Source organism: Chaetomium fimeti (genome assembly GCF_033439085.1).
Source record: "Chaetomium fimeti strain CBS 168.71 chromosome Unknown B0H64scaffold_2, whole genome shotgun sequence".
NCBI classification, from domain to species: Eukaryota; Fungi; Ascomycota; class Sordariomycetes; order Sordariales; family Chaetomiaceae; genus Chaetomium; species Chaetomium fimeti.
The window spans coordinates 1,972,630-1,995,123 of record NW_026944330.1 but is presented as its reverse complement, the minus strand read 5'-3'; the positions used below and the strand labels follow the sequence as shown (position 1 = coordinate 1,995,123).

General features: G+C 56.4%; 10 protein-coding genes across 10 annotated transcripts; 6 read left to right on the top strand and 4 right to left on the bottom strand.

The window, feature by feature from the left end:
- The first annotated feature begins 534 nt into the window (after positions 1–534).
- B0H64DRAFT_82248 (uncharacterized protein) lies at positions 535–1,891 on the top strand. Its single transcript, XM_062808826.1, has 5 exons — positions 535–961; positions 1,036–1,155; positions 1,221–1,339; positions 1,410–1,494; positions 1,581–1,891. The coding sequence occupies exons 1-5, from the start codon at positions 685–687 to the stop codon at positions 1,808–1,810; spliced, it is 831 nt and encodes a 276-aa protein (XP_062662288.1). The 5' UTR covers positions 535–684; the 3' UTR covers positions 1,811–1,891.
- Positions 1,892–1,971: 80 nt separating this feature from the next.
- B0H64DRAFT_82253 (uncharacterized protein) lies at positions 1,972–2,979 on the bottom strand. Its single transcript, XM_062808827.1, has 4 exons — positions 2,635–2,979; positions 2,450–2,551; positions 2,307–2,386; positions 1,972–2,242 (listed from the first exon to the last, which is right to left on the bottom strand). Exons 1-4 carry the CDS (start codon positions 2,891–2,893, stop codon positions 1,985–1,987), a joined length of 699 nt encoding a protein of 232 aa, XP_062662287.1. The 5' UTR covers positions 2,894–2,979; the 3' UTR covers positions 1,972–1,984.
- An 829-nt stretch (positions 2,980–3,808) lies between these two features.
- B0H64DRAFT_316158 (S-adenosyl-L-methionine-dependent methyltransferase) lies at positions 3,809–5,367 on the bottom strand (the record flags this gene model as incomplete). Its single annotated transcript, XM_062800276.1, has 5 exons — positions 3,809–3,971; positions 4,056–4,408; positions 4,471–4,650; positions 4,720–5,052; positions 5,122–5,367. 5 exons carry the CDS (start codon positions 5,365–5,367, stop codon positions 3,809–3,811), a joined length of 1,275 nt encoding a protein of 424 aa, XP_062662286.1.
- A 352-nt stretch (positions 5,368–5,719) lies between these two features.
- Positions 5,720–7,683, top strand: B0H64DRAFT_386106 (uncharacterized protein). Its single transcript, XM_062803123.1, has 6 exons — positions 5,720–6,130; positions 6,196–6,232; positions 6,309–6,397; positions 6,461–6,849; positions 6,922–7,001; positions 7,064–7,683. Exons 1-6 carry the CDS (start codon positions 5,984–5,986, stop codon positions 7,438–7,440), a joined length of 1,119 nt encoding a protein of 372 aa, XP_062662285.1. The 5' UTR covers positions 5,720–5,983; the 3' UTR covers positions 7,441–7,683.
- A 925-nt stretch (positions 7,684–8,608) lies between these two features.
- On the top strand, positions 8,609–11,548 carry B0H64DRAFT_415335 (von Willebrand factor type A domain-containing protein; the record flags this gene model as incomplete). The annotated part of the gene is made up of 1 exon (XM_062805092.1): positions 8,609–11,548. The coding sequence occupies one exon, from the start codon at positions 8,609–8,611 to the stop codon at positions 11,546–11,548; it is 2,940 nt and encodes a 979-aa protein (XP_062662284.1).
- Positions 11,549–12,349: 801 nt separating this feature from the next.
- B0H64DRAFT_371212 (uncharacterized protein) lies at positions 12,350–12,784 on the top strand (the record flags this gene model as incomplete). Its single annotated transcript, XM_062802136.1, has 1 exon — positions 12,350–12,784. The coding sequence occupies one exon, from the start codon at positions 12,350–12,352 to the stop codon at positions 12,782–12,784; it is 435 nt and encodes a 144-aa protein (XP_062662283.1).
- A 683-nt stretch (positions 12,785–13,467) lies between these two features.
- On the bottom strand, positions 13,468–15,471 carry B0H64DRAFT_318436 (uncharacterized protein; the record flags this gene model as incomplete). The annotated part of the gene is made up of 3 exons (XM_062800390.1): positions 13,468–14,054; positions 14,190–15,047; positions 15,111–15,471. The coding sequence occupies 3 exons, from the start codon at positions 15,469–15,471 to the stop codon at positions 13,468–13,470; spliced, it is 1,806 nt and encodes a 601-aa protein (XP_062662282.1).
- A 1,544-nt stretch (positions 15,472–17,015) lies between these two features.
- On the top strand, positions 17,016–18,092 carry B0H64DRAFT_316862 (chaperonin 10-like protein; the record flags this gene model as incomplete). The annotated part of the gene is made up of 1 exon (XM_062800309.1): positions 17,016–18,092. One exon carries the CDS (start codon positions 17,016–17,018, stop codon positions 18,090–18,092), a length of 1,077 nt encoding a protein of 358 aa, XP_062662281.1.
- A 761-nt stretch (positions 18,093–18,853) lies between these two features.
- On the top strand, positions 18,854–19,216 carry B0H64DRAFT_318673 (uncharacterized protein; the record flags this gene model as incomplete). Its single annotated transcript, XM_062800399.1, has 1 exon — positions 18,854–19,216. A coding segment is annotated over one exon (363 nt), but the record flags the coding sequence as incomplete, so codon positions are not given.
- Positions 19,217–19,556: 340 nt separating this feature from the next.
- Positions 19,557–21,675, bottom strand: B0H64DRAFT_422502 (uncharacterized protein; the record flags this gene model as incomplete). Its single annotated transcript, XM_062805569.1, has 4 exons — positions 21,513–21,675; positions 20,418–21,448; positions 19,745–20,348; positions 19,557–19,671 (listed from the first exon to the last, which is right to left on the bottom strand). The coding sequence occupies exons 1-4, from the start codon at positions 21,620–21,622 to the stop codon at positions 19,557–19,559; spliced, it is 1,860 nt and encodes a 619-aa protein (XP_062662279.1). The 5' UTR covers positions 21,623–21,675.
- Between the last annotated feature and the right edge of the window lie 819 nt (positions 21,676–22,494).

The following is a 22,494-nucleotide window of genomic DNA, read 5'->3' as shown; positions in this document are numbered from 1 at the left end:
GGGGACCTTGCCGTATAAATCTCATCGGGCCCGGCCCCCATTGGCCCTTCATCGGCACCTGGGCTCGAGACGGACCAGGGCCCGCCGGTCCCGAGAACATCGAGAGTAAGCGGCAGTGCCTCGGCCTTGGGTCTCGCGTTGATGGTTGCCTTGCCTTACGAACCGAGAAGCGCCTTACCCGCCGCATGCACCCGTACACCACACAACGCGGGGGTTCCGATGATCACAGCAGTTGTAAGCCAATGATTGGTCTGGGCCGCGAACGGTGTTCGGCAGGCGCCGCTGTTGCAGGCCAATGACATGCAGGAAGTGCGCCTTGACAAGTGCAGGATGGGCCCGGAGGTGGACGTTGAATACTCTATAGGCTCGCAGGACAACATGCAGGACTTTGAGGGCTTCGCCCCCTGCAACGGCCGCATGATACACAGTGTGCATAGGTTGAAGTACATACATTAGACCAAAAGCAAGGACGGGGATATAGAAGTGGCGCAGGCGGCGTGGTTCGCTGACTCGCGGGCACGAACTGTGGGCTGACCCCGAAGTAGCTGATAGGATCATATCGGCCGAGCTCGATTTCTGCTGTGTTACCTTCATGTTCAGATCCCTCAATTTCAGAACTGAGGATTTGGTCCTCGCAATAACTTATCTAGGTACCTTACGGAAGACAACGAGAATCGACCTTCCATGAGGCACGGGGCCATGGCTTCATCGAGCGAGCGTCACAGTTCCGAAAGTCCAGGGGAAGAGTCAGCCCCTTTCATCCCTGGAACAAACAACAGGTCTGATTTGGAAAAGGACTCTTCCTTTTTACCGTCTAGTACACAGCCACACCGATGGCAGCGTCTCGGATACATTTCGTTCCATGGCGCCCTCATTCTTTTCTACACTGTCCTATTCGTTGTCTTTACCTTCAGAAAACATGAGTGTGGCGCCCCGCCGCTACATGAGTTATCATTGTATTGTATGTCTGGGGTGAAGCCAGACGTCCCGTCCACGGTACTATTGTAGCAATTGTAACTGACATGTATCCTCTAGCTCCGGCCGAACAAGTTGTTGACTACGAAAAGAGACCGGTCGATGGATTGGCAGAGGGGAGCATATATGCCGGTTATCCACGGGCAGAGTCGGAGGCTGCCTGGAAGAATCTCATGGAAGGTCAGTACTGGCCCCGGTCTTTGCTTGACGGGAGGGAAACAAGTGACGCCTAACATCCCATATAGGTACCAACATCAAATTGTACCCTGATGAGATGGGAGAACTCAACGAAACATCCCTGAAGATGAGGGACGGATCGGGGTCGTTGGCAGTTCTCGGCGTTTATCATGAGCTCCACTGCGTGGTAAGATGGCGTCCGAATGTGTTGGCGATATGTCTCCGGTAACTGACAACCCATCCAACCAATATTTTAGAAGCGACTGCGGAAATGGTTTTATCGAGAGTATTACTACCCAAATCAGACTGAGCTCGAGTTCAATGAGCGTATGACGCACGCGGGTAAGTCGAGAATTCCGAGACTACCACCGTTAGGATCGGACGATCTCGCAGCAACCACTGACTATTGAGTGATTGTCCACCTCTAGATCATTGCCTCGAATTTCTCCGCCAGGCTTCCATGTGTCACGGCGATGTTACCGTGACGTCGTTTAAGTGGTTACACGATCAACAGGGGCATGCCATCGAACCGACGACAAAAGAAGGGGCTCTGCATCGGTGCGTCAAGTGGGACAGCCTCCAGACATGGGCAAGGTCGCGCCGTGTGGACTTGTTTGATCCCCATTTGCTTGTTCCAGAGTATGCCGGTGGTCATTAAATGGAGCGGGAACGAGGTTAAATATCTTGGAGAACAGGATCTACCATTGTTAATTCATGTGCAAAACCGTCAAACTATTTACATACCCTTGATGATCTACATGCATTGGCCACTCCTTGCCGCTGTTCCCCAAGCTACATACAGTTAAGAATTTACATGTCAACTGCTCACTGCTCAGTGATGGCCGGTTTGATTATGCGTCCTCCACTTCTGGGCCCAGCCGATGAGCCGCACGATATCCCGGCACTTTCTTGGGAAGCCCCACCCAGTAACGCCGTCAAGGTCGGGGTCGATGGGCTCAAGGTTGGTGTCGGCGTTACACATGATGGACTGCCGGAGGTAGTCGATGCAGTGACGGATGTGGCCGGGCTTTGCAAAATGGGCCGGCTCAGTTCCATCTACAGCCGCATAGTACCCATGACGAATGGCGTCCTATTTCGAGAGGTTAGCAGGTCGAGACGGCTTTCTCTGGTAACGGCTTTTTATGTTGTCTTACAAGGCAGTGAAGCTGGTGGAATACGGCAAGGCCATGGGGTACGGGGGAAATCTCGGGGTGTTGGATGAACCCCCGACCTCCTGTAAGGAGTTTGTGTAAGTAGAAGGCAACGTTGGTTAAAGTAGGTACCTCGGGGGACTCACGTGGAAACACCTTATCCCACCAGATCTGCGACTCATTGTTGCTGGGTCTCGCTGAAAACTGCCACCGGTATTTGAAAACGTGGTCGATGCGTCCAGGCGGCGCTGCGACAACCAAAACCAAGTATTAGTATCTTGCTTTACATACCAGTATCTTTCATTGAGGGTCCTTAAAAGTTTGAACATACAAAACCAGTCCGACTCAGCACGGTCCCTCTCGACGCGTCGTCCCCATGTGAAGCCCGCAGTTCCTGATACCAGGGCTGCGGCGGCGGCCACAAGCACGAGCGTGATAAGCCAGCACGCCGTTGAGTATCGTCTGTTTTGTAACCGTTGATCCAGGTCCGAAACTAGCAGCGGTGAACCGTCATGCTCAGCTGGGGTATGTTCCGCATCTTCCGGGACGTCTTGGGCAGGAACGCGCTCGTAGGTGATCTTGCTCGACATGGCTGACTTTGGCTCGGGGGCTTTCAGTATTGCTTTCAAGGTACTACTCCTAGTAGGCAGCTGGCGTTACAAGAAAAGCCGAGTGGCTTGAGGTAATCTCGATGCAAGCAGAGGATCGAGTCCCAATGGGTATGACCTCTCACAGAATTTGCGTAAGCGGCCATATTACGACTCAAGAGGACTCGGATTCCACGTGTAAGAGGGGCGTCATCCTTGCCTTCGCCAAGTACGGGGGCTTGTACAAACGGTAACCCATCGAGTTGGTACCTATATAAATGGGCACTGTGCCAGGCGGTCGATTTGGCCCAGCGGTTCGTGTGCGTCTGCGTGACCTAGCTTGAAAGCCTCCATCAGAAGCGCCGTTCCCGATAGGCCCGCTCAAAATGAGGAGTTTCCGGAACGCCCACCAAAAGGAAGGGTGACTGACCGGTTGTGTTACGAACCGTGCCGCACGAATACCGGCTCCGATCGGCACTTGAACATCTGATCATGAGTAAGCCACTGTGATAAGGCGGCACACGAATATGCCCGGCGATTCGTCAAAGATGTCTGGAAGGTCCTAGCCAAGAATGCAGAGGTAACTATACGGCGGCCGGCGGTTGGTAAAGGGAGGCACAGCTAGACGCTTTCTTCGGCCCGCCGCCCCAACCCCATCGGGGACGTGATCGGTAAGGCCTTTTGGTGTTGTAACACTACGTCGTAGGATTAAACGGGGACTTCCGTATGGGCAAATTCATTGATTACTCTACGCCGGTCTCGTTACACAGTGGGTGAGCGGTTGACGAATAGGGGTTCGCGGAACTGGCGTCTCGAATTCATGCCTCCCCTGTGCCGCGTAACGGAGCAAGGCCAGGTATTTTAACTCTCGATTCGAGTATGATATGTCAGGAGATCGACCGTTTATCGGCCCGGTTTTCACCCCTTCCACTCCGCCACCATCAGCCACAGGTTCGCACCAGCGGGTCGCTGCCCCCCCTTGAATTCGAAACGGGGGTCTGCGAGCTCGAACACCTTGGCCCAATCGTCGAGCTCTCGCTCATGAGAGTTCTGGAGCTCTGTCATGCAAAGGTCCATGGACCTACGAGTGTGTTGATGTCAGCTTAGCTGCATGCATTACTCCAAAATGGAAAGGGAAAAAAAGGGGGAGAGGAAAGAAACATACCGGAGGCGGTCTTCTTGCCACCTTGACAGGACGCCCGGCTGAGGCAGAACATTATCGTTCAACACAACCTTGGCGCCCGTTTTGAGGGCGGGGATTAGGCCACGGAGGATCTTGACGCAGTACTTGTCGGACCAGTTGTGCAGGATCCAGCGGAAGAAGTAGACATCCGCCCCCTTGACGGGTTGGTCTTCGAGGAGAAAGTCGTGCGCCATGAATTGCATGCGGTTTGCCACGTCGGTGGGGACCTCCTTCTCGGCCGCCTGGATGACGGGCTCGAGATCTTGGACCACGAACGAAAGGGCGGGAAACTGGCGGGCGATGGCAAAGCATGCGAACCCCTGGGAACCGCCGACCTGTTGTTGTTTGTCAACCCTGATCAGACCAGAAACAAACGCACAGGGACGATGGAACATACGTCGACGACGGTCCCGTTCCCAAGCTCTCCCCATGGGAAGCCATCAACAACATGGCTGAGCTCGAAGCCGGTGCCCTCGGTAAAAGCCCGCATGGCGTTGCCGAACCGACGGGCGCGCTCCGGGAACTGAGAGAACACCTGGTACACGGTTGCGTTGGTGCTATTCGCCAAGGCGAAACCCTACACCATTACACTCCTGATTAGAACCGGGCGTATGAACGCATGCCATTCCCACCAGATACAACGTACCGTCTCATTCGGTTCCTGCGAGCCTGGATACTTCTCCAGCGCGTTGCAAGTCTGGGCTGCGCCCTGCCAGAGGTCGTCGTTGCTCGCGCCCACCCAGTCGTGGATGACCGGGTCCTCGGCAAGCAGGCGCGACACGGCATTGTGAGCCACGACACCTGGGCGGGGTTCTACAAAGATGTCCTTGACGATGGCATGGCGGATGATCTGGCGGACATTGATCTCCGGCAGCCCCGTGGCCGCGGCAATGTCTCCAAACGAGGACTCAGTGCCGGGGGCGAAAGCATGCGCGAGGCGGAAACGCGCGATGGCTTGCTGGCTGAGAAGCTCGTTGTGCTGTGTTTCAACGGTGTAAACGTGAGACGGGAGGCATTACGGGTACCGATGGGGGATCTTGAAACGAACCGTGTAGCTCATGAGGTACTCCCGAGGCCCGAGAACCAGACGGCGTAGCTCCTGCGTGTCATCGACAATGGCAACGCGTGCTGCCTCGGCGTCTGTCTCTGTTTTGGGTACCAGGGTGTCCTTCGGTCCGTCGACGTCGAAGGATGGCGTGGGGAGACCATGGGAAGTTAGGTAACTCTGCAATTTGTCCGTGTTTGCGGCAATTCTCTTGGCCAGCTCGATGATGTGTGGTTCTGGAGAGGCCATGGTTGAAAGCGTTGGGTACTTAGTCACAGTAGTTACTGGCTGGGTAATCTGTTGCGCCGTGAAGCGAGGGTTGGCGATGGGAGGGATATTGTGGAAATGGTGTGGTGGCGACTGGATGCCTTCAGGTTGGGGTGTCTTAGGCAGGTGAGACCGTGAGAGCAAACATCAAATCGAATGTCACCTTATCTTGGTGTCCCGTCCCAACCGGCTTACATATCGGCCACGCACCGGCCTATGGCCTGCCTTGTACGGCAGTTGTGGCCCCCAACCGCGGCGCAAGCGGGCGGGGAATCAGACCCGAACGCCGTTGGTTCTGGCTAGTCTGCGGTCAGCCCCCAATGCTCCCCACACCACCGTCTCTAACTTTGCCTCGGGTGTGCAGGAGGACTGCGGTTAACCAATGTTGAACCGGAATTATTTGAGACACGGCAGGCTGAGAAAGCAAACCGTCGGCCATACATGTATCGAGTGGCGGCCCCCCCGGAAACGCGTCAGCATGACTGAGTTTTGCTGTTTTCTCCCTCCGCATCTTGTTAGCGTGACAGCTTCCTAGTCTCTGCCACCGCACAGTGCTGGACGCAAATTATTGCGGCTGCCAACTGGCAAAGTCGTCGCCATGGGTCTGTCTCTCAGCACCAACATCGCCATTGTGTGTGGCGTGTTTACAGCACTGCCCATCCTTGCGGTGGTTCTCAGGTTCTGGGCGCGTACCGTGAAACATAGCGGCCTTTCTGCGGATGACTATCTGATCATTCCCGGCCTGGTAGGTCAACAACGGGAGGGACACATGGTACAGTACTGTACCAGGCACTGACACCATATCTCTAGCTCTTTAGCGTGGCACTAAGCGTCAATAACATTGTCGGTATGTCCTCATTCATCCATTGGAGTGGTGTATATCTTTTGTATTCGGGCTTTTAGCTGATCCGGATCCTCACCAGCTGTTGCTTTGGGGAATTTGGGGGGTCACATACACACAGATGATGCTGGCAACATCGTGTTTGACAACACCTTAACTATTTTCTTGCAGGTAATTATGTGATGGCTTAAACCCTTAAGAAAGAATGAAACTGATCTTCGGTTCTTGCCCCAGACCGAATTCGCGACTCAACTGCTATCTGTGTTGTCGCTCGTCTTCACGAAGCTCTCAATCGTCGTCTTTTACCGCCGCATCTTCAAAGGCAAGATCTTCTCCATCGCCAGCACGATCTTGCTCGGAGCCGTGGCAGCCTGGGGAGTCGCATTCTTCTTCGCCACTCTTTTCGAATGCATGCCCATCCCCATGGTATGGAAGACGCTATTCGGGACCCCCGATCATCAGGCCGTATGCTACAACTACCTCCCCATGTTCTGGGCCACGGCCATTAGCAACATGATTATGGACGTCGCCATCCTGACTCTTCCGATGCCGTTTGTTTGGCGTTTAAACATGCCCCGGCGGCAGAAGATTGCCGTGAGCGCCATCTTTCTGCTGGGTGCTTTGTGAGTGTCTCCATGTATTTTGGTAATCCGGGCATATTTGGAGTAGAGACTAACTTGAAGGTACCTAATTAGTGTCGTGGGCATCAGCATCGCAAGAATCCACTTCTTCTTCGTGTCCTCGGACAGCTACGCAAATGCAATGGACATCACCGGTAAGGCAAATCACTAACACCCTTTCACATATAGCAGCCGGCTTTGCTAACCAGACCAACAGTGAACATTGCGCCAACCCTCTACTGGACCGTGATCGAGGCGGCCATCGCGGTGGTCAGCGCTTGCTTGCCCACGCTGCGGCCCCTCTTCACGGGCATCTCGCTGGAGGCGCTGCAGGACTTTGCGAGCAAGTTCTCGCTCCGCAGCGGCACCAAGTCGCCCAGCAGCCTCAGGAGCAACCCGGCAAGCACGGCGGCTGCGAACAACATGTGGCAGTTGTCGTTCCCCAACCACAGCGCATCGTCGTCGGCCAAGATCGTGAACCGGGCCGAGGCGGTGCGCAACCCGAGTTCGGAGGAGGCCCCGTTTGAGCTGCGAGATCATGCCGGTGGCATTGTCGTGTCAAAGGCGGTTCATCAGGAACGTCATGATGCTTAGGTGGTGGGGTTTGCCGGGAACGATGTAATCCAACTTGCAGAAGGGTTGTCGTGCCTGGGATTTGGCAAAAAATATTACCGTGCACTTCAAGTATCTCAGTAATAGACGGGATGGAAGCTACAACCGCCTTCTAGTTCTTTTGGCAGTCTTTCCATCTGCTAGGTACGCAACCGTAACGTCGTGAACTTCGCAGTCGACGCGGGGTTCAGGGGGGAGATAAATGCTGAGACGCAGACTCCTCATGGGTGAATGAGCGTTGCGTATACCATCTTCGCCTTCCCGCAACGCTCCCACGGCGACTTGTCCCAGAAAAAGGGGCAGAGACACAGGGGTTAGGGGTGGGGGTTGAGCGGGCGTGGTCGCCCTAACCCTGGGTAAGCGAGCTTCGGTGAGTCAACGAGCGGGGTTGTTCCTGTTGGTGTTGGTTGGTGATGGTTGGTTTGCCTTGCTGCCTGGTTGCCTGCCTAGCTGCGTAATAAGGGTCCCGAGGTCCTGTGCAAAGCCAATCTATTCCCTATGCATGGTTGTTATTGAGTCACCACACACAATCAGGGGAAGTTGGGTCGACCGAGTTGTTTGGAGACGTTTGCTCAACTGTGCAACTCTGAATTTATTGAAAGTGGTGTGACAGAAGGTGGAGTCATGTTCAATTGCCATGCTCTCATTCGACCGACCAACTCCGCCACCTTCTTCAATCCCTGACCAGGCACACCAGGGTCTGGAGCTGAGCGTCACTGAGGGCTGCTTGACTTCATGACGATTTCTTGACCTGAGAAGGGAGGAAGGCTGAGGAGAGGTTATGGTATAAAGGATTCCGGCCTGCATATTTCTCAACCGTTTAGGGTTTTTTTCATCACATCCGACTGCCAATCCGAGCAATTACCAACAACAAACATCTCTGAGTCACCTGTTCCTGCCTTTTCCAAACTCATCAGTGTCATCACAGTCCTTCCTTCCACTTTCACCCCGCTTTGTGCTTGTTATTAGGTGTTGGAAGCAAGACCTGACGGCATTGCTCCATCTATTTAATAACCCACACCGTCGTCATACTCGGGCACATTATCACCAGCAGTTCATCATCTTTGACTTTACTATTCACATTTCAATACCACTGCACCGGTGAACTTTCCCGAAGCAAGACCACATAACAACCACAAAACCACCCAAGATGGCTCGCAGCGACCACATCTGTGGCCTCTACTATGTTGTTCCCGGCCGACGTATTCCGGAACGCAAATACCTTCCCCAGCTGTCACTCTCGGCCGAGACCAAGATTGTCTCGTCGACTAGCCGGACCACCCTGACCCAGAACTTCGTCAATCCCCGGTCCGAGGCCATCCCCGAACTCAGATACACATTTCCCCTCTACGAAGGCGTCTCTGTTGTCGGCTTCGTGTGCACCATCAACGGCGAGCGGGTCATCCGCGGCGTGGTTAAGGAGCGCGCCGAGGCGAAGCAGACCTACCAGGCCGCGGTTGACCGCGGCGAGACTGCCGGCCTTTTGGAGCAGCTACCGGAAGCCAGCGATGTTTTTACCACCACGGTGGGGAATGTTCCCGCAGACGCAACTCTGAAAGTCGAGATTGTGTATCTTGGCGAGCTGAAGCAAGATGTCGAGGTCGACGGAACCCGCTTTACTATCCCAACTGGGATCGCACCCCGGTACGGCAACTACCCCGGCGAGCTGCTGTCGAGCCCAGTCGATACAAAGGGCGGAATTAGCATCGTCGTTGACGTTGAAATGCCCGACGGTTCGAACGTCAAGAACGTCCAGTCGCCATCGCACCCCATCTCCGTAACGCTAGGCAACACCTCCGCGGGCGCCGCCAGTGGTGCCGACATGTCTCTTCGGAAGGCATCGGCCACTCTCACCCTGTCCACCACGGAATTGAGCGACGATTTTGTCCTCCAGGTGGTCGCCACCAATACCGGGAACCCCATCGCCGTTCTCGAGACACACCCGACCCTTGCCAATCACCGCGCTCTGATGGCTACCCTGGTCCCGAAATTCAACCTTCCCTCCGCGAAGCCCGAGATCGTATTCCTCTGTGACCGGTCCGGTTCCATGAACGGTCCCAATATTAAAAATCTCAAAGCCGCCCTGTGTCTCTTCCTCAAGTCGCTGCCCGTGGGGGTCAAGTTCAATATCTGCTCCTTCGGCTCACGCCACGAGTTCCTCTTCAAGGACGGATCGCACACCTACGACCAGTCCTCGCTCGAAAAGGCCACGCGCTATGTCGACAGTTTCGGGGCCGACTTTGGCGGCACCGACATCTACCGACCTATGGAAGATGTCATCAAGAAGCGCTACGCCGACATGGACTTGGAGGTGTTCCTGCTCACCGACGGCGAGATCTGGGACCAAAGTGCCCTTTTTGAACTGCTGAACAAGCAGGTTGCTGAGAGTAAGGGTCACATTCGCGTTTTCACTCTGGGCATCGGCAGTGCCGTCAGCCACGCCCTCATTGAGGGCGTCGCGAGGGCTGGCAACGGTTTCTCGCAGGTGGTTGGTGACAACGAGAAAATGAACAGCAAGGTCGTGCGCATGCTGAAGGCCTCTCTAATGCCCCACATCAACGACTACACGCTTGAGGTCAAGTATGCCGACAACGCGGCCGACAGCGACGAGGACTTTGAGATGGTGGAAAAGGTCATGGACGGCATGACCATTGACGTGCGCGAGGCCGAGAAAGAGGAGACCCCCAAGAAGCCCACCTCTCTCTTCGACGAGGCGGCCAACCCGGATGTCGAGATGTCTGACGCGTCCCTTGACACTTCCGCGGGCGGCAAGTACTCGCACGTCCCGCCCATCTCGGAGCCAAAGTTCCTACAGGCCCCGTTCCTCATTCCGGCCCTTTTCCCCTTCAACCGCACCAGCGTGTACCTCCTCCTCTCTCCAGAAACCGCTCAGAAGCAACCCAAGTCGGTCGTCGTCCGTGGCACGTCCATCCATGGGCCGGTCGAGCTGGAGGTTCCCGTTACCGTGCTGGCGGAGAAGTCCGAGACCATCCATCAGCTCGCTGCCCGCAAAGCCGTCAAGGAGTTGGAGGAGGGCCGTGGTTGGATCTACCACGCCAAGGATACCGCCGGGTCTCTGCTCAAGGACCAATACCCCGGCCGCTTCAAGGACATGGTTGAGCGCGAGGCGGTCCGGCTGGGCGTCACTTACCAGGTCGGTGGGAAATGGTGTAGCTTTGTCGCAGTCGAGGGGAACGAGGACCCAAATGAGGCCCAGGAGCCGACCCAGCCTTCGAGCAACGAGATATTTGCTCACAAAAAGTCTCGTTCCCGTCTATCAAAAGGGGGGGCCGTGCGACACCGAGCCATCCACTCGTCCTTCACCTCCACAGGGGTCCAAGGCGAAAGCGTTACCATGGCCGCCCAACCCCGGGCCTACCCCGCCGAACTACGCCGGAGTAGAGCCCCTGAAACCGTGGCCATAAAATCCTCCTCCCGAGGTATACTACCCGCCGGCACAACCTCCGCCCAATCTTGGCGCCCGCCGCCCCCCGCCGCCGCTCCTGCCGCATCGGACGACGAGTCCGATGATGACGCCATGGGTTTTGGCCTCATGGACTCCGGCGGCGGCGGCGAACCCCACTCTCCCATCGCCAGCCCCTCGTCTGCCGTCGCTAGCCTCTCTTACTCCCCCGTCAGCCCGGCCTCCCCACGTGGCAGAGGCTTGTTCGCTTTTCTGGACGACGACGACGTCGTGGGGAGAGGGTCCCTTGAGAAGGGGGACGTGCTGGACCGGCTGGTGGCGCTGCAGTCGTTTGAGGGGGCGTGGCGGTGGGAGGGGAGGGTGCTTGGGTTGGTGGGGCTTTTGGGGAGTAAAGGGAAGGGAGGTGGAGAGGCGGGGGGCGTTGTTACGGAGAAGGCGGCTGCTGCGGGGCTGGGTGCGCCGTCGGATGTGCTGGCGACTGCGCTGGTGTTGGTGTTCTTGGAGGGGTGGATGGGGGAGAGGAGGGATGAGTGGGAGATGGTGGCGGACAAGGCGAGGGGGTGGTTGGAGGGGCGGTTGGTGGATGAGGGTCAGGGGAGGGAGGTGGATGGGTTGTGTGAGAAGGTGAAGGTTTTCTTGCAGAAGGAGCGGGTGGTTGGGGAGTAAGTGATCGTAGTGATGATTATTGGGGGCGGGTTGGTGTATTGACTTGTTTGGGTTGGCGGTTGTGGTTTTGGGAACGCAATTTCCTAGTGTATCGTTATTGGAATGGGGGGCTTGGGTTGGGAACCGCCAGTTTGAGAGTTAATTACGGCACGAATGCACCACTTTTCTCGACCTATCATAACTCTTAACATTTACCCCGTTCGCAAGTCCGAGTCGGTCGGATCGTACTCTAGTAGCCCTCGTGGTTTGTATTCCAAAGGACCCTTGTGGGGTCCCGAACACAACCTGTGTTCGGGATGCTAGATCCATGGTCAGCAGGAAAGAGCTCACTTGTTTGACTTGGGGAGTCGTGGTTGTGATCTCGGGGAGCTACACATGTGTTCTGACGCAACATGCTGGATTTAGTCCTCTAGACCTGGGTTTCCACACACACACACAACCAACCATGACCACCAGTCTTTCACCCCCGATGTCGTCCACTGAACAACAAGGTGGTTGAATCCATCATATAGAACAAGCAGGCCTGTTCCACACTCAAAGCAAACCAGAACTGGTGTTAGTCAATGGTAGAAAGCTGGCTGCTTGGTATATATTTTGTAGGGTCCCGGCTTTCAAGACCTCAAATAATTCTACTACGCCCATTTAAAAACCTAACTTGCAATCTTGAGAGGTGTTGTCAAAGCCGACAGTCCTTTCATCGTTGGTGTTACTCTTTCCCAACTAACATTACTTCGCTAATCGAAGTATTGGGCTCGAACTAAACAGTCCCTTCCAAACGTCCTACCCAGCAAGACGATAATCATGACAGTCTGCAACAATCTCCGCAGCTTGAAGCGCGGCGCGGCAGACGCCCGCCCGCAGGACGAACCCAGCGATTACGACGGCCAGAGCCATACCGATGCTCTCGGTATCTTTACCTCTGACTACGTCGCTCCTTCTAAATACGCCGAGTATAGCGAGATCGACGTCGAAACTCGCCTCGTGACCGACGCCCTCGCCATGGCGATGGGCATCGTAGCGCTTGTATTGGTCGCTGTTGTCACCGTCGCGGCCGCTGGCGCTATCGGCATCATCGCCGTGGCTCTCATCGCTTGCCTCCGCATCTGTGGCAGGCGCGAGAGGGCCAGGCTTGAGGCTGAATTTGGCAGGGGGGTGGGATCTGGTTTGCCGGTAGGGGAAGCGGAGGAGAAAGATCATGAGGATAAGGCGGAAAGCTGGGAAGGAGTGGAGCTGTAGGGGTTGTGTTGTGGACCTCAAACAAGAACCAGCCCTCGTTAGGACAGCCTCAAGAAGGCAAGGAAGATACATACCCTGCAATAGGTTATCCCCCTGTCGAGACGGTCGTGGAGAGTAGTGGGTCTGTTGACATGTAAACCAAGCATAGATCCATAGAAGATGATGAATTCCGTGACCAAGAACGATAGTGAATAGTACTTAATTAGTAGCTTTGTTTGAGGGCCTGGACCCATTCTGTTGCCCACAACCCGTAGCATCACCGTTGTCAAAGGTGAACGTGTCTTGGAAGTACGCTTAGCAGATATGAGCGCCGTTTTGCATGCGAGTTCGTTTACAAACCCAATTTGGCAATACCTTGACCTGGCACTTTTGGTAGGACTGTGTTCGGGAGCATCGGAAAACCCTGACCCCTGTGTGGACGGACTTGACGGCATGGAACAAAAGGATGTACCAATAGTTAACCGACTAGGTACCTAAGACAGCGAAAATCAAATTGCGCCGTTAAATCTTTCAAGAAAGCACGACCTGCCATCTACCCAGGAACCAACCGACTTCACTGCACCTTTCGACATCCACACCCGGCCTGATCGAAACCCCTCGATATCAACCCACCTGGTCTACCCCCAGCCAACATCCCCGTGTACCTCCCACCCATGAACCCACCTCACGCCTCTAACCCCAAATTAAGCAGTCCCATCCCCCTCCTGGCGCCGACGACGGACCGGCGGGGCGCCGCCGGCAGCAGCACCCCCTCCGTTGTTGTTTCCAGCCGGAACCGTGCGACGAGTAGAAGTAGAAGCGGACGCGGACGCAGCCGCCCCGCCATTGCTTCTGCCATTTCCACCCGCCGCACCGCCACCAGTCCGGGACGCAGAAGACGCCGACGACGGTGCGGGCCGTTCAGGGAGGCGCGTCGTCGTGCCCCCCGTGGGGCGCGGCGGCGGCCCCCTAGGCCCTGAAGCCCCACCTGGACCGGACGACGGAGCGTTCGCCGCCCCTCCGGTCGGGCGCCCGCCCGAGGCACGACCGGAGGCTGTGCCTTGTGGAGTGCCGCCGTTTCTACCGCCCGTGCCTGTGGTGGGGCGCGGGGCGGTGTCTGCTGCCGCCGGGGGGCGAACGCGTTCACCGCCGCCTTGGGGGGCCGTGTTCCTGCTCCTGCCCGTGCCCGTGCCCGTGCCAGTGCCAGCACCCGCGGAGACGCCCGGGTTTGCGCCTGCTGGGGGAGCGCGTCCCCTTGCCGACGGGGCTTGCTGACCCTGCGAGGCAGGGCCTCTTGCCGCGCCCCGTGCCGGTGTTGACGGTGCCTGGGCGGCCGGGGCTGGACCCCTGGGCGCCGGCGGTTCTGGCGACGCTTCGCGTGGCGGGGTCATGGTGTCGGCAGCGCTGCCAGGGAGGGGCGCAGGACGGCCCTGGCCGGGGATGATGGTTCCTTCGGGCGGGGGTGGGGGCGGGATAGCGGACTGTTGTACCGGCAGGGGGAGTCCCCTGAGCAAGGCTTGCTCGCGCGCGTTGATTTGCGCCTCTGTAAAACGCTTGCCGTCCTTGTAGGATTCGTGGCACCAGCTGAGGTAGTTGAGGAATCGAGTGCCGTGGCAGGTTTCGGGAAGGTTCTTGATGCAACCAGCGAGCTCCTTGCGCAGTTCTTCGGCGCTTGGGTACGTCTTCCGGCCGTTGGCCGCATCGAAGTCGTACCTCAGAGCACTGAGATGAAGTCCGAGAGCTAAAAGAATGCGATGGGTGGTAGTAATAGGTGAAAGAACACCCGCTTGGCGGCGGAACTCAACCGTCCCGATTTCCGGAAATGGCGTAAAGTTAAAAGAGGTATACCGGTCGCCATCTCTCTTGCCGCCTTGTATCTCGGTGATAAAGTTCTTTTGGGCCCTTTTGGCGGTTTCACCGACAGCCAACATCTCTATCTTCTTAAAGACTGGTCCCCAACCTTTACTCCGAACTGCCTCGTATTCCTGGGTCGCAAAGACCTTATAGTTTGGGCGGGCATATTCACCGTCATGGCGATCCGACGGGAGGAATTCGCGTAGAGCCTCCTCCCAGAAAAATGCCCCCTTTGCTACGCTTACGAGCTGGGGCAGTGTGTAGTCGTTTTTCTTGATTTGGACTGGCCCGGGCGATATATGTACGTGGCAGCCAGAGTAGTGGGTAGTCCAGATATTGAAGTTTTTGCAGATTGCTGTATAAATCATCTCTATTTCGTGTTGCCATTGCTTGGTTACCGACATAGGTGGTGAGACGATCTCGACCCCCCCTATATAACAACTATAATTAGTCCACCTATCAAAAGCGTCTAGGAATGGCTGGCAATACGTACACCACTTTCGAGCATTGGGGGGTAGTGCGAGCTTCCGTTCTACCATACTCGGATCAGATACGCAATTCCATCCGTTGCCCGGGCCTAGCATAGCGTCAATATCTGCCTGCACGGCCGGCGATACTCCTAATAGCCGTTGCCAAACGACTTGCTTTTGCCCCTCAACCGTCGGCGGGTCGTTGAGAAGGTCGAAATCCCACTTTTGCCACCACTCAGGTAGGGACTTGGGGTTCGTCCTTCTCTTTTCTCTGATCGAAGCCTCGATATGTGGTTTGACTTTAACATATAGCTCGATTTCGACGCCGAAAATCGGCAACCGAGGAGCCGGCGCAGCCTTCATGTTCGCGGTACCGGTGGACATTGTTGCAAGTTGGGTGCTGTGAAGGTGTAACGGAGAAGTATGTAGGACTTCGCGGGCCTGTTGAAGGTAACGATGTTGTTTACGATGTTCTACGATTCGAGGATGTTTTCAGCGGGCGTGCAACTTTATAGTAAGTAGCAAACGATCCGGACGACGCCTCCTTATTCATGTCGTCACCAATGCATATCAACCAACCGCATAACTCCACCTCAATTCATACCAAGTGCCTAGAGCTCTCGCAATAGGTAAGCCTTTCAAGTAGTGCCTAGCCAGCGTTTTACAAAGCGCCGCGGCCTCGGGCTAGGCCAACATTGAAGGTCCTCAACCGCCGTCCGATCACTGTTAAAATCCCCCCGAGCTCGGACTTGAGAATAGAACAGGACTTCGGCGGTGGGGATGTGCTGGGCTACAATTGAGTTGTACTATGCAGACATGTCCCGGAGTTCGCAAAGCTACTAATTATCTAGGTACCTACTTGGTGTGTGGCCGCCTTGGTCGAAACACCATGCACCCGCCGAGCACCCTGTTGCCTAATGCGAGAAAAGAAGTAGATCAGATGGAAAGTGAAGAAAGTTCAAATTCGGCTTACTCCCCCACCGCAAAATAACGGCGGAGATAAGCGCCTGGCCTTTTGTCTCGGTGCCCTCGGTTCCCGGGTGCGAGCTACCAGGCCACCGTGTCGCAGCCCGCTCGCATCGGAGCACGTCAGCGGAGTTCAGGGGCGATCTGAATAACTAGGCCGGCCACCCCTTGCTAGGTGCTAACCTAGGCAGACAGCAATAGCGCGCACACCCAAAAACTGAAATCATTCGCATTAGAGCGGCAGTCACTTGCACCCGGCCCTGAACACTGATTATGACCGACGTCCCCCGGCCCGAAGCCCGAGGGGACGCTAACTGGAACATAATAGAACACAAGAACGAGCAGCATGTGTGTCATGCATCACCGTCGTCAGCCAACCTGAGATATAGGTACCTACCTTACTTATGGGAGCGGATAGGTGGCGGAAACTCGAGGCCACGCGCCCGCCAAAAACAAGAGTCCAAATCGCGGCACATGCATGTGCTGTCTGAGTGGCATATTTCAGATCTCATGATAATGGACGGAGGAAAGGAACCCATAAAGCCGAGTCTCAGAGTTTCTAGAGGCAAGGGGCCTATGGATATTGTGCATAATGTCTCGGAATCCCTAACGGTTCCGGCGTCCCCGCGAACGGAATGCGGGACAACTAAGACAAAGGGCCGGAGTCCCAATCCGTCTCCGCAACTTCAAGCCTACCACCTACGGCGACCGGACTCCGGTCCCGACGGCACAACCTCTCGACCGGTTTTCAACACCTTCCGACCGGGAACCTCCGACCGGGAGTAAACTGATGCGTGCCGTTCGAACATAAAATGACATGGAAGAGACGCTATGAGGATTCTGCGGCTCGATTACAACACACAACAGATCCATCACTGTCCAGTTCACCGAACACCTTGCTACCTACCGTCCAGCACTTTCCACACAAACAATCCCAACAGCACTTCCACCCAAACAAAACCATGCCTCCCCAAAACCAAGCCGCCTGGCTCACCGCCGCCAAAGCCAAGCCCCTCCGTGTCGGCCCCGCCCCCTACCCAACCCCGGGGCCAGGACAAATCGTGATCCGCAACGGCGCGGTCGCCATCAACCCGGTGGACTGGCAAAAGCAACTCCTCGGCGACGTGCTGCTCAGCCACATCAACTACCCATTCATCCAGGGCGGCGACGCGGCCGGCACGGTCGTCGAGGTCGGTCCGGGAGTGTCGGGCGCGTCCCCGCGCTTCCGCGTCGGCGACCGCGTCGTCGGCGTCGCCCTGTCCATCCTCGAGTCCGTCAACGACGCTGCCGAGGGCGCCTTCCAGCTTTATCCTGTTTTGCGCGACCACATGGCCGCGCCGCTGCCGCGCGCCCTGCCCTTTGAGCAGGCCTGCGTGCTCCCGCTCGCGCTGACCACCGCAGCGTATGGGCTGTTTCATGAGGAGTTTTTGGGGTTGGATATGCCCACCGTGCCGGCGCGCAGGGCTGTCGGGCCCGGGGGCAAGCCCAGGGCGGTGATTGTCACCGGCGGGGCGACGAGTGTGGGGAGCAATGGGGTGCAGCTGGCCGTGGCGGCCGGGTATGAGGTGATCTCGACGGCGTCGCCCAAGAACTTTGACTATGTCAAGAAGCTGGGCGCGCGGCACGTGTTCGACTATCAGGGAGATGCTCCCACGCTGGTTGCCGGGATTGTCGCCGCCTTGGAGGGCCGCTCCCTGGCGGGCGCGCTGGCTACCGGAGAGGGCGCCGTCGAGATGTGTGCGGCGGTTATGGAGCGTCATGCCGACACGACGCACAGGTTCATCGCGTCGGCGAACCCGCCGCCGGCTGGTGTTTCGGGAGCGCAGGCCAGGTTCATTGATAGCAGGGATGCCTGTGAGCCGGACGGCCGTGTGGCACGTGTGTGGATGGACTTCATGCCGCGAGCGCTGGAGGAGGGCCAATTTGTCGCCGCACCGGGACCGCTTGTTGTTGGAAAGGGCCTGGAGAAGATTCAGGAGGCGATGGACCTGCACATGCAGGGGGTGTCCGCCCAGAAGGTGGTTGTGTCTTTGGACTAAGGGACGTGCGGTAGACTGTACTTGTAACACAGAATGAACTCCTATTCCAACACTGCCAATTTTGTTCCTAGGTACTCTAGCTTCGAAGAGGCCAATAACCGTGATAATAGTTTAGAGGGAGAAGAAAGACAACCGTTACGATCTATCGGGTTAGGGTTACTTTCACCCCAAGGGTTGGGTTTGGGTTTGGGTTTGGGTTGGGGATAGGGGTAGGGGTAGGGCAAGGGGTAGGGTTGAGCCAGACCCTGAACCCATCGCTCTCCCTACCCCCTATCCCTCTCCCTATCTCCATCAAGCCTTTTATGGAAATATACTCCAAGATCTCGAGTTTGCTATCTATAATTTACCAGTAAACTTTAGAGTATCACCGCTCGATTCTACTCCCACCGTCACTTGACTCAGTATTCTTCTGCAGTAACGTGAAGCAAAGACCACTGGCTTCATTCAGGTTGGGACTCATGAACACATCATGCCGTAGTGGACAAAGGTCTAGGCAAATCTAGGCATTTTGCCTACCCTCGAATCCGCTCCATCTGTGCCACTTACCCGTCAGGAGAACCGATCATAGTGAGTCTAGCCCCTTCTTCCACTGGAGATGTCGAGGATGTAGGTCGTTTTTTCTACAGCCATTGGGTATTCCACTACCATTGCAAACGCCGCGGCCAAAGAGATGGAGTTATCCTCCAGGCTGGGTGCCCCAGTCTTCCGCTATATTGTGAATAAGACTGCTTTATTCGGAGAGATATAGTCTTGAGCAACCCCCCTTCAACTACATGGATCTCGGCGCTCAAAACATTCTCGTCGATGATAACTTCAATGTTCTTGCCATTGTCGACTGGGAGTACCCACAGACCGCTCCGTGGCAGGTCAACCATTACCATATGCCGTTTCCTTTACTAGGTTGCGACATCGAGGGCATTCTCAAGACCCTACCTAGTTATCTAGCTTACAAAAATGTATCACGGCAAGACGCTTCTCGTCGACTCCACCGCAGGGAGTTTTCGGAAGCCGAGAGGAGGATTGAGGAGCAGTCCCGACCCCTCGTACGGTCCTTTCCAAACGCGTTCGCCGGTCCAGCATCAAGGATATACGCCTGCTTCACTACCCTAAGTCGCCTACCCTAGGATGATAACGACCTAACTTCTTGGATGGTGCACCTTGCCTTGGCGTTGGGTATACATAAAGTGGAAGAATGTGTTTGGAGCTAGAGCAGGGTGGGAAGATAGGGGGGACACGGTAGATGGAGCTTTTATGCCAACGCCTACGAGGTTGAACTGCCTGGAGATAATCGAGCACTCACAGGCGCGTCCACTGCTGATGGTGGGGATAGGTTTATAAGGACGGAATGACGATGTTGTGTGAGATACCATTGTATACGGCGGTACTTCTAGAACTGATCTAACTACCTGCCTACCCTCTAAACCCTGTTGATATTACAAGACCACAACCAACTTCCTCCCCCTTCTAATCACCCTCCGCCCAAAACCGATCCCACCACAACCCCTGACCTGCACAATACCCCTTCTGCGGCGCCATCGCCACACCCTCTGTTCCCCACCCATCACTACCCCCCCCACCCCTCAACACAGCCATCCACCCTCCCCCTCCTCATCAACACCCTCCCCCTCAACGCCCTCAACCCCGCCACCAACCCAACCAACCCCTCCCCCTCCCCACCACCCCCATCACTAGTACTCCCACCACCACTCCCACCACCACCACCCTCTCCCCCAACACCAACACCAACCCCAACCCCAACACCAGGACCGCCACCACAAACCCCCTCCACCCTCTCCACCACCGCCCCCAACAACACCGGCAAATCCACCACCAGCCTAACCGACGCGCCATCCCACCGCGTATCGCCCTCCAGCCGGTGCAGCGCGCTCAGACACGCCGTCAGCTGCGCCCACTGCGGCAGGGCGATGCCGCGGAAGGAGGGGTCGGGGAGGGTGAGCAGGGCGGAGGTGCTTGCTTGTAGGGCGAGGAGGATGTTGTAGGGTTGGGGGGTGTTGGTGTTGGTGGTGGTGCCGTGGGGAGGGGGGTAGACCGTCGCGGGTGTGGTGTAGACTGTTGGAGGGGTGGTGTAGACTGTTGGAGGGGTGGTGTAGACTGGTGCGGGTGTGGTGTAGACCGTTGGGGGTGTGGCGTCGGGGGTGGTGGTCGGGATGGTTGTAGAGATGGTTTGGAGGGGGGTGGCGTGCAGGGTTTCGAGGATGGTGAGTTCGGCGTGGTAGAAGTGCGCTGGGAGAGAGCCTGGTTGGGAGGGGGAGGTTAGTGTCAGTTGGTGTGACTGTAGGGAGGTGGAGGAGTTAGGAGTCGCACCTTGGTGTTGAAGCACGGCTGGATGGAGGTCGTGAAGCTGGGCTAGGAGGGCCTCGGCGGCCGCGTGGTAGTTTGTATGGCGGTTCCGAGTGCGTAGCTGGAGAGCCTGCGATGTGAGCAGCTGGAGGTGCACCTGCAAGGCCAAGACGCCGTCGGCCGGGTCATCTGTGCTCGCAGTAAGGGCGGCGAGATTGTGCTTAATGTGAGGAGTCCAGCGTAAGGCATCAACTTGGCCGGTATAGGTTGAAACGGCAGAGCTGAGCACGAAGCAAGCCAAAACGGCGCGTTGGCGTTCCAATAACGACTCGGCCAACATGGGTCCGCCAGTGTCATCGACTTCTGGAACCACCAGCCCTAGCGTGTGCATGTCTGAAGCCGTGAACTTGCTCGGGAGCACTTCGCCAACCAGTGACATGGCCAGGGTCATCAGGCGACCACTGAGAAGGTGGTCCCAGCCCCAGGCTACATAGACTAGCAGACCAAGCAACAAGTCCATTGTACGGCCCGCTTGACTTTGTTGGGTCTCGTTCCCTTTCTGATGCTGGAGGAACGCCATAGCAAACAGGACGCGTTTCAACTCGGCAGCACGCACTCGCTTTTCACACGACGTAGGTGATGTAACGCAGGCGATGGCTTGGAACAAGAATGGTCGCTGGTGCTGCAGCTGCTGGGCTGTCGTCTCGGCAGGGAGGTGGATGAGCGGAAAATGGGGGAGCATGTGGGAACGGAATATCTCAAGGCGGGACGCTGTCGAGGGGTCCGCAGACTCGGGGGTTCTCGCGTTTAAGTTGTTGGTAGGTATGTCAAGAAAAGGGCTAAGGAGAGCTTCTAGGCCTGTTAGACCCCCCGGCGAGGGCAGTCCACAAGGAGCCCGATGCTGGTTGTCGACCTCGTAGGCCTCGCCCGACTGGAACAGCGGGACAAGATCTTCAAAGGGGGTAACCCAGCCTTCGGAGTGTGGTTTTTGGTTGGGATTGACGCGGCGTCGGGTCGAGTTGGATGGGGTGCAGTGTTTCTTCAGACGGCGGCATCTAAGGCCGAGCCTGTGAGCTTCTCCAACACCATAAACAAACCCCCTGAGCCTACACAACTCACCTTTCGCAACCATCGCCATTTTGGCGCGGAATGCATCGGCACTTGGCTTTGAAGCAGCTCATACACGCATGGCCGTACGGTGCCGAGTGGCTCATCCCTCGTCGTTCCATGGTATTAGGTAGTCGTCAAGCGCTGGAGTTACCGAGACTCACGAAAGGTAAAGAACACGGAAATGTTCGCACGGAAAACACTGGAGGCCGGAGCTTGGAATTCGGGAAATAATATTAAGGCCGCCGAAGCCGCGAGGGGCCGCACACCCTCAAATATTGCTAAACTACCTGACTTCAACCCCCTGGTGACAAGGTCACAGCACAGCCAAGGGGTAGCGCCCGGCCGCCGGTCACGGATTTCCCCGATAGACCTCATACCAACGAATCTCGGACATATTTACCTGGACTTGCATGAAAGTGACGATGAATTGAGCAGTGTACGTGGCGGTGATTGGTGGCGCATGTAGCTGTTGGTTCGAGGCCGGCTGCAAGAGCGTGGAAACGAGCGACAGAAGGCGATTGGGGGCCAAATTCAACACTGAATTCGTCAGCAGCCTACCGTCCGTGTAAATTGCTCATTGCCCCCCTCAGTGTTGCACCCCCACATGGATAGGACTCGGGGGCAGGAAACAGTCTGGAGATTGTGTGTGTGGAAGGGAGGTGTTTAAGAGGATTTTCACGATATGCATACGCGCCACGGGCCGTTCCTGATTATTTATTACCTTATCTCACCGCCTTACCTACTTCGTATTGCTGATTACACACTGAGGATCTGGCGCCGCCCCTGTCCTAAAATACCTGCAACAACGCGGGAATTCGCCAAGCCTGCCGTTGAGCGGCATGGTCTGGCACAGCAGCGTTTATACGCCAATAGACGGCCCAGTATGGCCCAGATTTCATCGAAGGCTCGGCACTCCGGGGCACTGGAACAGGATTTAAGGCGAAGGGTGGCCGCGGGTCCGGTCGCAGACTCCCACACGATGAGGCGATGC